Source organism: Gavialis gangeticus, unplaced genomic scaffold (assembly GCF_001723915.1).
Source record: "Gavialis gangeticus isolate Ggan-Ray unplaced genomic scaffold, GavGan_comp1, whole genome shotgun sequence".
Lineage (NCBI taxonomy): Eukaryota > Metazoa > Chordata > Crocodylia > Gavialidae > Gavialis > Gavialis gangeticus.
Window position 1 is genome coordinate 8,207,295 of NW_017729016.1, and position 13,611 is coordinate 8,220,905.

General features: G+C 41.0%; 1 protein-coding gene across 2 annotated transcripts in view; it reads right to left on the reverse strand.

The window, feature by feature from the left end:
- Nucleotides 1–13,611, reverse strand: part of MYH11 (myosin heavy chain 11) — a 96,577-nt gene that overhangs the window by 77,920 nt on the left and 5,046 nt on the right. For both annotated transcript variants that reach the window (XM_019512816.1, XM_019512818.1), the window contains exons 2-3: nucleotides 11,077–11,435; nucleotides 4,362–4,518 (exon numbers count right to left, since the gene is read on the reverse strand). In XM_019512816.1, coding sequence (XP_019368361.1) covers nucleotides 4,362–4,518; nucleotides 11,077–11,421 — 502 coding nt within the window. In that variant the 5' untranslated portion in view covers nucleotides 11,422–11,435. The remainder of the gene's footprint in view (nucleotides 1–4,361; nucleotides 4,519–11,076; nucleotides 11,436–13,611) is intronic.

A 13,611-nucleotide genomic window follows, 5' to 3' on the forward strand; every position in this document is an offset into this window, starting at 1 on the left:
CTTTAGTGTAATTTAGAATAGCACAGGATCTTACCTCATCACTTCCCCACTATCTTCTAATCTCCTACATTATAAAGAGTAGATTCTTAAAACTTTGTTTTTTTCTTCCTTGTATTCCTTGCAATATTTTACAAGCACTGTAGAACAGACTACAAAAGACTCCTGAACTCTCGGTGTCATTGCATGCTGATAGAACTCTTCATCTTTGAACTCCACAGGGCATGTTATGGCCCTAGTCACAACATAGAAATAACGAGAGAAATATCTTACCAACTATATTTTCAAAGAAAAGTAGGTATCTAGGTAAAGTAACTGGATGATTGTCATACTGAATTAGTGACTATTGGTTATAGACTGACCCCAGGCAAGACCCCCCAGGCCTCTGCATTGAACACTACACATGCAAAACCACCTACATGATTTAGGTGTCCAAGTCTAGTTGAGATTAATGGGAATTATGGATGTATCCCAACCGGCATCTTTCAATGCTTGAGCAAAAAGCACATCCAAATATCTAAACTGAAGTCATTCTTCTACACTGTTTAGTCCTAGCTCTTAAGTACATTGTACTCTCTCTGTTTTAGAGATAACTTATCTCATTTCTTCATGAAAAACTAGGTTTCAGTCAAGTCTGAATTGTTACTGGGGTTAGTGAGCTCAGCTATTTGAGCACCCTAATATCCACAAAACAGTGCTCAAAGGAGGGGGAATTTGAAAGATGCCAGTTGGGATACATCCATAATTCCCATTAATCTCAACTGGACTTGGACACCTAAATCATGCAGGTGGTTTTGCATGTGTAGTGTTCAATGCAGAGGCCTGGGGGGTCTTGCCTGGGATCAATCTATAACCATAGTCACTAATTCAGTATGACAATCATCCAGTTACTTTACCTACATACCTACTTTTCTTTGAAAATATAGTTGGTAAGATATTTCTCTGGTTATTTCTATATTGTGACTAGGGCCATAACATGCCCCGTGGAATTCAAAGATGAAGCGCTCTATCAGCATGCAATGACACCGAGAGTTCAGGAGTCTTTTGTAGTCTGTTCTACAGTGCTTGTAAAATATTGCAAGGAATACAAGGAAGAAAAAAACAAAGTTTTAAGAATCTACTCTTTATAATGTAGGAGATTAGAAGATAGTGGGGAAGTGATGAGGTAAGATCCTGTGCTATTCTAAATTACACTAAAGGCTCCATTGATTTCAGTGGAGCTTTGACAACTGATGCAACCTGAAGATCTACCCTTTATGGACTAGAATTTGCTCAGCTCTATAGTAACAAGGTGTTGCCCCAGGCATCCATGAGGGAGAAATAATAACACTAATTCACTTAAGTATCATGAACATAGTCACTCCTCAAAGCAAGGTATGAGGAGTATTTGGTATACATGCCTGATCCTTGCTCTCTGGGGCAGGATATGAAAAACTTCGTAAAGAAAATATTCTAGGATTCAGCACTGTGATCCAGCCTTTGTGAATATAAAAAACTTGTTTACTCTTCATTTGTAAAAACTTTTACACAAACTACGTATCTGTCAGTTTGTGTTGCATATACTCATTCTTGCTGATGTCTCCTTACTACATGTATAAAGTTTGGCAGAGTAACTAGAGATATTCTGAGGTTTGGTTCAGAAAATTGTGGAAAGCACAGATGCACTTTGACAAACAAAAGCACAGCATTAAAAGCATTGAAAGCAGCTGTGGATCTCTTCTGAGATGGAAAGAATCCAAAATAGCATGTGCAAACAAATAAGCAAGGGAAACCTGAACATCCTAGGCTTTCAAAGTAAGATCTCATGGGACTGCATCTCCCATTAAAGTGCCTGATATGTTCAGGATCGGTGTTACAGCGAAAATACAGCCACATACTTTCTTCTGATCTCTTCTTCCCCTTTTTTGTTCCTTCCCCCCACAATCCAGTCACTCTCCTCTTCTCTGCTGTGAGGTCAGGTTATTTTCAAAATGAGCAAATTCATCACAATATTGTGTAAGAGACTTTGAAAGCTTGTGCCAGCTTTAGAGATCAAGAAAGGTGCAGGGAACACCAGATTCCACCTGCTGTTTAAACCGAGGCAATACCCTTCAAACAACAAGATAACCACCCCCCCACCCCCCACACACACACAAATTCCAGTCCCCACAGGCGTTGTTTGTGATTACTATGTAAGCCAGGGGCGGGCAATTATTTCAGGTGGAGCGCTGCTTACTGAGGTTTGGCAAGCCATTGAGGGCCGCATGACAGGCAGCCAGGGGCAGATAAATATTACTTTCCTAAATTTTAAGGGGCCCCGTGGGTCAGACAGAATGGCCGGGTGGGCCGCATCCAGCCCACAGGCCGCATTTTGCCCACCCCTGGCAAGCTCACAAAGGCAAACAAATTCAAGATACCTGCTGCTGTTTTGTAAAGGCTGTGAGGAGGGTCAAGACAAACAAGAATGGAGAAGACCAGTAAGAGAGTGGACTACCTCCCTGACTTGGGCAGAAACCAGTACTCCACTGGAATTTGCCCCAGGCAGGTTATCATTTATTGGTTAAGGCAAAAAACTTTTGAGTGGAAATGAATCAAAGTAATTGCCCTTCCCAAGATGCGCTGAAGTTCCCAGAGGCTTTGACTTTGCTCCTCTCATCCCTAGTAGGATGGCCAAACCTTCTCTTGCATCTTTTGCTGGATTTATCCTTCCCTGGTATTTTACTGGATCTCATGCTTCTTATGGAACAAAGGAAGCCTTCTGCCTGGCAGAGCAGGAATGTAGCCCCAGCTAACTCATGGCAGGTGCGGGAGATGCAGCAACCAGGCTGCCGGACTCTAATGGGGAAGCTGAGGCACAGAAGCCTGGACTTTGTTGGCTTATGCTTCTTCATCGCAGTGTTTAGCCAGAGCTCCTGGCTCTCACCACTAGATACATTGCAGCAGTAACTTTATGGGGTAGTTTTGAAGCTGCACGGGTATAGTGGCACCAGTTTACACTAGGTAGGTTACATTGTCACTGCCACAGCCACCGTACTCTGGAAATGAGAGATTTCCCAGATCCCATGAAGCTAAATTTCAGCATCTGCCCTGCAGTATGCTTATGCCATAAATCTAAGTACTAGAGAACTTTATATGTGTATGCTTATAAGTAACCAGGCTTCTATAATTAGGGGAAGGAAGCCAATTTTTGGTTATCTTTTCTGTGCAATGCAGAGAAGTGTCAAAAGCCCTGTTCTACGTGTCATACTGTGTAACCCTATCTTCCATTCACACTCAACTATAGGGGCCAAGTGGTTTTCAAACAAGAAAAGCAAATTTTCTTTTATCATATTCTCCACAGAGCTAGGAAGGGCTGATATATTATGGCAGCTATTAAGTTTTCCAGGATTTAAGTGGGATTATTTATCTTTACGCAGCCAGGGCAGTGCTGCCTTATACACCCAGAAGCTGAAAAATTAGGTTTCCTTTGCTTTGTTTTTCAAAGTCAGACCACCTCAGGGCCCAGTCTAGGAGCTCTTGCCCAGGCACTATTTAAGTCAATGCAGACCATAGAACTGAAATCTTAATAAACATCTTTCAATTGCTAAATACTCCCACCTCCTAACAAGTGATCAAGTGACAATGCAGTTCATCAGAGCTCCATTTAACTAAGACAAGTCTGTGCCTGGCTCTGAGGCAGCAGACCCTGTATTTGTATAGCATTATAAACAGACTTTTTTTTTTCCTGAAGAGCGTGGTTTCTTTTTTAGGATCAAAGCTGTGTCACAGAGCAGTGATGACATAAGAAGGAAAATCTGTGCAGTATTGTATTTTTTCTCTATCTTTTTTTGGGCCTGATCCCTTTTATCATTACAAGCAATTGTCATCAAAAAGCTGATTGTACTTCAATTCTGGATGTAGGACATGCAGCTCTAGAACAAGAGAAAGCAAACAAATAGTAGGCACATGCATCTTACTGGGCTTTACTCTCCAGCAGCAAAATGACAGTAGTCCTGAAACAAATTCAGCTAACCCTAGCAGCTAAACTTGGAATAGTCTCTATTGGTACAAAGGGAGTATTTTCCATGCCCGTATTTGCCAAAACTATTTGCTTAACTTAAAACCCTGCCCACATCCCTCTACACAGATGGGTGAATGAATTGTTTTTCCTTTTTGAGTCACATTGTTCATGGACTGCAATTCCTGCCAAAGAATTCCTAAGAAAGTTCTAGAGTCCATGTAACCCTTCTGTAATTGAAGAAAGCTATAAATCTTTTTCTGATTGCTGGTCTGTTGCTAGCTGAAACTAATGGTGGAATAAACTTTCATGACAAGTATTTTCTGATGATCTTGAGAGATTTCCAAATTTTATCACATTACTAACCCTGGTTATTTTCCATCCTTACCTTGCAACATATTCCTGTATGCTGTATCCGCAATTGCATAGATATGGGGTGGCATCTCATGCCTCTTCTTTCCTTTGTACATATCAATAATCTTCTCTGAATAGATGGGCAGGTATTTATATGGGTTTACTACGACGCAAAAGAGACCTGAATAAGTCTGCAAGGAAAACCAGATAAAGAATGGTGTTGACTCAGGTTTTTGCCTCTTTTTAAGAGCTTGAGAAACATGAAGATCAAAATGCATTTATTTAGAGACAGTGTTTTAATAAGTGAATCACCTAGTTATCCTCCTATGTAACAAGCAGAGGGCATACACATTAAGAAATACAAATGTATAAATTCAAACTGATGCATACATACGTGAAGTTTTTGGGTGAATATCCAGTTAATCATTTCTAACACTCAAACTACTACAGCGTATGTTCAAATGCTTATGAAAGCATCAGTTGCATAATTCCACGGTATCTTGACTTTAGTTCCTTTCTAGGCGATACAAAGCGAGAATAGACAGAATTGGTTCCCCCTCGTGCATTATATATATTATATAAGGCACAGACAGAAGTGCAGCTCCCTGGTCTAACTCATGGCACTCTACAGAGTTACACTGACCTCCCCAACCCAACAGACATTAGCTGTTTGGTCGGAAGAGTGCAGCATCAAGCTCCAATTTAGAGCCAATCCAGCAAGAGAGGCCGCCAGTCTGCAGCCTCTTCCTCTAACTCTGCCCCCACTCTTCCATCCCAGGTGTTGTCTCAGGATGGGAGAGGGAGAAGGCAGGGGAAAGAGGCCTGTTCTGGGGTTTGCCCAGCTGCACTGGAGTGGGGAAGGGGGGGCCCTCACCTTTGGAACACCTTCATCTTGCAATAATTTGTCACATGATCAAAGCATTCTGCAGCCATGTTCTTCTGTTTGGACTTGGCTGTTGAGCGCTTTCAAGGGGCCGATTGTGCAACAGATGTAATTTCTGTGAGTGCCTAATGGATGTGTAATATTTTAGCTAAGTGAAATTCCTTCTTTTCAATTACTAGATGGCAAATTGCATAAACCAAAGCCTCTAGGTATAATTGGAAGGGTGGGAGAAAAGAATTAGTGAGTAAAAGGTGGCATGTTTACAATGTAGAAATAGATAAATACTGCAAAGACTGGTTCATCAAAGTCCATTCTAACTTGACAAAATGTTTTTGGTTAAACTGTGTGTGTTATGTCTCGGCTTTGGGCATTCAGTTAAGAAGCAATTTTCACATGTGAATAAGGAAATTCAAAAGTGTGTACAAAGAGGATTGGTTACATGTTGGAGGTTATGTTTAGCATTTTATCAGTCTCTTATCTGAAAAGGTTTCAGCTATCCAAGCAGTAACAGAAAATAAAAGCACACAACCTAAATGGCCATAACATGCTACAAAGAATGAATGGCAGTTAGAGAAATTGAAAAATTTTGCAATCGACTCCTAGATTGAAATTAATTTGCATGAGCTATCTGGTGAGTTAGGAGGCATTAAGATGAGAAATTGAACAGTTTGCAAGTAAGGAACTAAAATGTGTAAGAGAACACCTGTAATCAATAATTCAACCAGCTCTAGCATCAGATTTGAAAACAGTACTATTAGTTTACATTCTATAATACTTATATAGTCTAACACCCTTTAATTTTTTGCTTATATATGGTGTTCTCTTACAAGGTTTTAAAATACCTAGTTAAGCCATTTCATGTGGCACTACTGCTCTTTGCTTTTCTCCTACTTGGTCTCAGGACTAAGTCTGAACATGGATCAAACTGCCCAGTATCATCACAAAAAAACTGACATAAGAGGATACGTAATTCCATCTTCTGTAGGCTTGGATCAGTCGTGTCCTTGAGAAGTTTTCACACAGGAGCACAGGGGTTTCCCTTTCTTGACCATATTAGGAAACAGCACAAGTTTCAAAACAGACTGAAAGCTTTGTATGGTATTACAAGTTATATCTCCTTATCCTTCAATTTACAGCGCTGAGAAACAGGTTGGGTGTGCAGAACTCCTTTGGTCCATACTGGTTATATATAAAGACCCCTGTTGCTCGCACTTCTTTTCCTTTAGAAAGACTGTTGTTGCCATGCTACTGTGTCAAGTAAGGTATTGAGAAAAGGATGGTCAGGAAGTTCACCTGCTTTCAAAGTCCTTAGGCTAGAACTGATGGCATGGGGAGTGGGGGTTCATTAGTTAGTAATACCAAATTCTTGGACGTCTTGAAGAGATACCCCAAACTCTGAAATTCTGAAGTGATCTTGTATTGTAGGGACAGTGGAGTTTCCTTCTTACAAGATTGATCTCTTACAGCTTTCAGAAGTAAAAACAGCCAGACTTTCATCCAAGGGATGGACTTCTATCTAGCATACCTGACCTCCTCCCCAAAAGGTTTAGGTCTTCCATTCAAGAACAGCTATAATTTTGGCCTCTGGTCAGCAAAGAACTTAAAGACATGTTGATTACGTAGTGATGCAAGTAATGCCATAGGATGACTTATGTACTTCAAGTGAGGCATGTCATTAAGTACCTAACCCAATTAAAACCTTACAAGACAAAGAAAACAGTGAACAGGTTCTTAGGGTACAGAGATCAAACAAGCTATTGATCCAACCCCAGGACTCCTGGAATCAACTTGGAGCTGTGACAGACTTGTGTAATCTTGGGCAAGTTACAGGCTATTTTGCAATAATTAGAAAGGTATTGGGAAGACAAATTAGTGAATGTCAAGCTCTGTGCAGATAAGATGGTCAATTTAAGGATTACTCTTTAATGACAGTTGTGACCAGATCCCACTTCAGAGGGTCATGAGCCCCAGGCACAGCTCAAAGAGCAAGTGAGCTTCTTTGGCATGGGGCAAGGCTCTAGTATGCAAGAGCTATGGTGATTCAGCATATGTCCTTGGAAGCTTCCATCAAATATATCCAGCCAATCCCAGGCTCAAAAATGATTGGCAGAGCCAGCAGAGGTCACTCTTGCAGAGATACCTCCTCTCCATGACATGGCAATTTGTGTGCCTATAGAGTGAATAAAGCCTTTTAAAATTAAATAGACCACAAAGAGCACAAACATTGTGTTAAACTAGAACACAGCATCTCCTGTTAGAACCATCTGCATTGTTAAAATCCCACCATTTTGTTTGAGTTTAAAGCTCGTCTGACACTGTTTTTAACCTGGTCCCCAAACATTACAAGGAGTTGCCATGCACTTAAGGGAACCAGCATCACACCCATATCCCTCCTACTTCAAATCATGCTGTAAGGATGCTACGTGATCAGGTTCAGAAGGCACAGCCAGGCCTTCTGAGCCTGACCAGTCTAAAATAACCTAGTCTCAAAACAGTTTTGAAAAATCCCTTCTGCAGGACTCAAGGATAATCAGCTTCTTTCTAGTCTGAAGGGTAGGCCTCAACCTTAAAGTACTGCTCTTTGTGACTGAAGAATTCTCACACTGACTCCAATTCCGTATCCAAGGGATGACAGACAAACACTACAGGAGAAATTCAGAGCCAGATCCACAGCAGGTATAAGTCAACATAGCTTTGACTTCAAAGGAGCTATGCTGATCTGTATTGGCAGAGGATGTTTCTCAAGAATGTAATTTTACCCTAAAACTTTACCTGTAATCATAAATTTGGGTTAATGTATCTTGTTAAATAAAACCAAATTTAAGGAAAGATAATTCCGCAAGATAATTCTGGATCCAGTCTAAACATACACTTCTTATATTTTAATATAATAGTCACTTACTATCTGATCTCTAGGGTAGAAATGGTATAGTGCCATGAAGCATGTACATGTGGGTGATATTAAGTGTTATTCAGATTATGCTTGATAATGGCTCTTTCTGTTCAAAGTATTTGTGGAAGTTTTATTGCTAGAAATTACTTTACAGGCTTTCTTTTTATCATCCTTTGGTCTGGGTTTGTGGAACCTGACTGTTTAGAACAGGGGTCAGCATCCTATGGCCTGCAGCCTGAATCCAGCCCATAAAGCAAGTGCATCTGGTCCACAGGTACACATGCATAAGGACATCAGTACATGAAGGAAATCAGTGGTGGCAGTGGCAAAGGGAGTGATGGCCAGGATGAAAGTGTGTACAAATTCATTGGGGGGAGGAGGGGCAGCAAGGAATAGGGGATATTCTGTTTATCAAGGCACCCCTTGGGCTTACTAGGAACAACGGCCATAAACTGACGGAGGGCAGATTTAGATTAGACATTAGGAAAAAAAAATTATGGTGAGGGTTGCCAAAATCTAGAATGGGCTTCCAAGGGAGGTGGTGCTCTCCTCTATCTTGGGGGTCTTTAAGAGGAGACTGGACAAGCACCTCACTGGGGTCACCTGACCCCAGCACTCTTTCCTGCCCAGGGCAGGCGGTCAGACTTGATGATCTGAAACCATAAAAATCTATGAAATCTATGAGCCATTAGCATGCTGCTGCCTCAACCTTCTCTGTTCACTTTCTCTTGTCTCCTTACTGCAGCCGCCAATTTGTTCACTGACAAATTGCCCCTTGGTGGCATTTGGTGGCAAGATTAAAGGGCAGTTTCAATGCGGGCGGTGGTAAGAGAACTTTCCTCTACACAGAGCAGGGAGGGTTGGGGTGGTAGCAGGCAGATAAAAGAGTTGCTGGTCGAGGGTGCAAACCTTACTTTTTATACCGCTGACAGCAGCTTTCCTAATTGGGCTTACCACTCCTAAAAAGTTGCCAGCCCCTGGCTTAGAAGATAGATTCTATTTGTTCACAGCAGTGTGAAATTTGATATCGGGACAATTTTCATCCTTCTTTTTTTTCCTGCATTTTTAATGATGCTGTAACATACCCAGAGTTCTCCAGGCAATAGCCACTCTAGGAGCCTTACTTTCTGGGTGCAGACAGAAGTGAAGCTCCCCACTAACTCATGGAGCTTTGCATGAAGTGCCAGGAGTTACAGTAATCCCCCCAGGCCCAACAGATGTTCACTGTTAGGTCCCAAGGGGTTGCGGGGATCAAGCTGCAGTTCAGAGTGGCTGTGAGCCTGCAGCTCTTCTCCCCTAGGCCTGCCCCTCCCAGCCTTGGTGCTGTTTTTATAATGGGTGGGGGGAAAGGTAGCAGGGGTAGCTCCCCTGTCCCACCCACCAGCACCAGCTGGGCAACCCCCAGAACGAGCTCCCTCCATTTGCTTCCCCCCCCTTCCCATTCTGAAAACAGCGCTGGGAGCAGGGCTGGGCTGAGTCAGCTCAGCCCTGCTCCCAGCTCATGCAGATACAACTTAATGAAGCTGCTCCACTTTGGAATCCCTTCATCTGAATCCTTATATAATAAGAGTTCAGATTGTCACAGGATTGGGTCCTTTTAAAATGCTCTGCGGCAGTGCCCTTCTGTAAGGGCACAGTTGTAGAGTGCTTTTAGTAGTCAACTGCGCAGCAAAATGTCACTTGTGTCAGTGCCCTCTGTGCTCCAGTGCTTCAGCCTACTACATAAGAAGGACAGTGAAACAAATAAGGCTTCAAAGGCCATCATGATTTGTGAAAACTGTACACTGGTTTGGTACATGCTTAGAGTTTATATTTGGGAAGTGTTCAGACAATGTTATCTTAAGCAAGATGATGGCAATAATACCAATGTCAAGAAGACTATTGGTTTAAATACTAGGGCTGTGCAAAACTTCGGGTGCTGATTCAATTCGGAGGAGACTATCTCTTTAAAAGTATGACAGGTGTTAAACTAGGGTTAGCTGTTGACATAAAGGCAGGCAGTTTTGCCTGACAGAACAGTAACAGGAACCCATGTTACAGAGGTGCCAGAAGAAGGGTGCCATCGCACTCAGTATTAATTCATTTAGGGCTGTTAATAGACTTGATTTCAAAGTAGTTACTGTAATATGAAATCAGTTTAAAGTACCTTTAGATACAATGTCTGCTCTACGATTTAAAAAAATAATTTTCTTATGTAAATGTCTCTCTTCCCTTTTATGAAGCGAAAGTCTCGTTAGAAGGGCACTGAGTAACTATATATGGGAAGCCATGGAACAGACTATTTACAATGTGTCGTCAAATGTGCAAAGTAAACGTACACAAAAGAGAAATATATCCCTTCTGATCTAGCTGAGTAATTTTATGTTTGTGAAAACAGACAAAACATTTTCAGACAGAAGTGATGGATGGTGCCCCTTCAACAATCTATACACAGCACTTTACAAAAAACAACTGATAGTTCAAAATGTTCATCTCTAAGATTAAAATCTAACAACAGACACAAATGCTGAGGCTGAAAAAGTGAATTTCGGGGATCTTGACTGTTGCTAACGATATTAAGTTCCCCTAGGAAAGGCATCAGATTTTACCACTTTAAATGGTTTTATTGGATAATTAAAAGTTCCCTTTGTGCCATTATGTAACTACCACATTTTCTGTATTTCTACTAGCAATAACTAAGTTCCTTAGGAACTTTGTGGACTCTTTTTCTACATGTAATAGCTATTAATATGATTAATTGTAGTGTTTGGATAAAGGCATAGATCCATGTAGACTAAAAGCCAACCTTGAAAGCCAAGGCTATGCAATTCCAACTCACGGGAGCATGGCAAAGGTTCCAATTTGTTGTGAACAAAGACTTGACCAACAAAAACTGAATTTAGATGAAGTATGAAATATACAGTTGAATTATGACCCTGTTTCAGTAGAGCACTTAAACATGAGCGGACCCACTTATCTCTTGAGTCTACTTACATAAATTAGACCTGAGAAGTATCTCTCCCTTATATTGTGCAGCACTGAAGCTTCATTGAGGCAAGTCAGCTCTGCCATGTCCTCCACTTTGGAAAACTTTGGAGGATTCATCTTCTGGATGTCATCTTTGCTGACTGTAACTTTCTTTCCATTTTCTGCCAGTTCAATGAGAACCTCATCGCCTTTCTCTTCTTTGATACTTGCCGCTTCAAATCCATGTTTTTCTGATGGCACCCATACTAATTTTCTGGCTGACCAATCTGCCTGGGCAAGTGGGTCATTCATAAAGTTTTTGTCCACAAAGAGAAACTTCTCATCATCACTTAATTGAGTCTTCTGCGACATTTTGGCTTAGTCACCTGTTGATAAAATTAAACAAAATGTTTTATAAGAAAGCAAAAAAAAAGGAATTATAATTTTCAAGCAAAACATGATTGCATATTATTCACACAACAAGTAAAGTACTATTGTTACAGTTTTGAATGTCACCTTGAAGTTCAGGCTCTGTCCATAGAAGATTTAAGTTAAATAAAATGTATATTCTATATGTACCACCACTACTTAGTTGATGTAATCCTTTTAGGACAGAATGGAGTTATTAAGAGTTCCAGAGGGATTTTGGATGATAAGGGGTTATATAAAATACTGTGCAGTAGCATCACTCAGAAGGACCAAACAGGGAACCAACCAGTCCCAGGTGCCTACAATGCAGTAAGGCTGAAAACAATCTTGTCACATCAAGTATCCTTTCCAAACACATAATATCTATCCAACTCCAGCTCCTCTTTTTAGATGGAAGCAGCAGGACACTTATAGAAGCTTCTTCCACTTTTTGACAGATGACCTACCCACTGCGGGGTTACTGGAACAGAAACAGCGATGGCTAGACCAATTGTAGGTTTCTTCCATGTAGCACTCCATCCCACCCATATACACCACAGCTTAGGTTTAGGAAACAAAAGCAGTCACTTTTCACCCTGTTCTAACAGAAGTTAAAGACTCCACTGAGTCCCTTACTGCAGAGCATGGAAAGAGAAGGGAACTGAAGGCAGGAATCAGTGATGGCAAAGAGGAAAGGAGGAAAAAGCCACACAGAAGAGGGTGAACTGCTTCTTCAGGAAGGAGAAGAATTAGGAAAAGAGTAGAAAGAAAAAGAAGCAGGAAATCTGAGGCAGCAAAAAGGGGGAGGAAAAGTAGTTAGGATAAAAAAAGGGAGAAAAAAAAGGAAAAGATGAAAAGAGCTCAATTTCTTTGAGAATTAAATATTTACAAGGCTCAGGCAAAACACTGACCCTAAGGGAGTTGACATGAAGACTAAAGGCCACTAAGGGCTCATCTTGAGGAAGTTCAAAGAACTCCCACAATCTGTAAAATGGACTGCTAATTGAACAGGCACTGGAGAGGCTGGGATCTGTGTGAACTTACATAGCTGGCTATTTGGGCAAGTGGTCATGCTTTACTCTCACTGTCACCACTTGGTTATAGTCTTACTTGAAAAAACCTGCATCTGAAAGAATGGCTCTTTTTAAATGGTGGGTATGCTTTGGGTTTAGGAGAATAAGGTCTGCCACACAGAAGCCACCACACAGTTTAAAACCAGGAGCCTAGCTGTAGAGAAGCCTAAAGGAGTTTGGTGGTGAAAATCTACTGAAACTGAATGTAAGTTAGATACTGGATTCCTCAGATCCCTTTTAAAGTTTCCAGCCTAAAATCAAATGACTTTCCTTTAAAGCAGTGGTACCCCAACCCATGGCTTGCAAGCAACATGTTGCTTGCAGCCAGTGGGAAATTTTGCTTTATCAAGGTGACAGGGAGAACAAATCACGATATTGCCCAGCGTACTACTGTGTTCAGGTACACTGCTTTAAAAACCTTAGTTATACTGTCATCAATTTTGTCAGAACAACCCCAGATGGAGAATTCACCCATTTCATGTGTGCACCATCTGTACCCACTGTGGTAAGATTAAACAGAAAACCAAAGGCATTTTAGTCCCATTATTCACAGTGGGCCTGCCAGTCTTTGTTAAAAAGAACCTTTCTGATAGCCAATTCTTTTTGCCAGGTTTCTGGGTATGCAAACCTTGTAGACAAATCTGTGAAAGGAGCCTTGGAAAAGAACTGCAAAAAGAAAGCTATTTGACCTCTGTACAGATTAAAGCAAAAATGCTCACTTGTTGCCAAAAGGGCTGGTAGAGCTGCACAGTTCCAATCATGGAGATGGTATTCTCTAAAGGCCCAGATTCAAGTACCATTCAAGTCAATAGGAGCTTTGATATTGATTTCACTAGTGCCAGGACTCAGATTTAACTACACAGTGAAGGTTTGTAATGTGAAATATTGCTAATTAGAAGACATATGTGGACAAGAATAATGGAAACAAACCTAGCAAACCACCACCACCACTTTTTTTAATTAAAAAAAAAAGATTAAAACTCCTAGTGCAGTGAAAAACTTGTCAGAGATTAGACAAGGACCAAGGTTTTCTTTCACACTTAGTTGCCAAAAGATTAAGAAAACATTCAAGCCTCCTTTC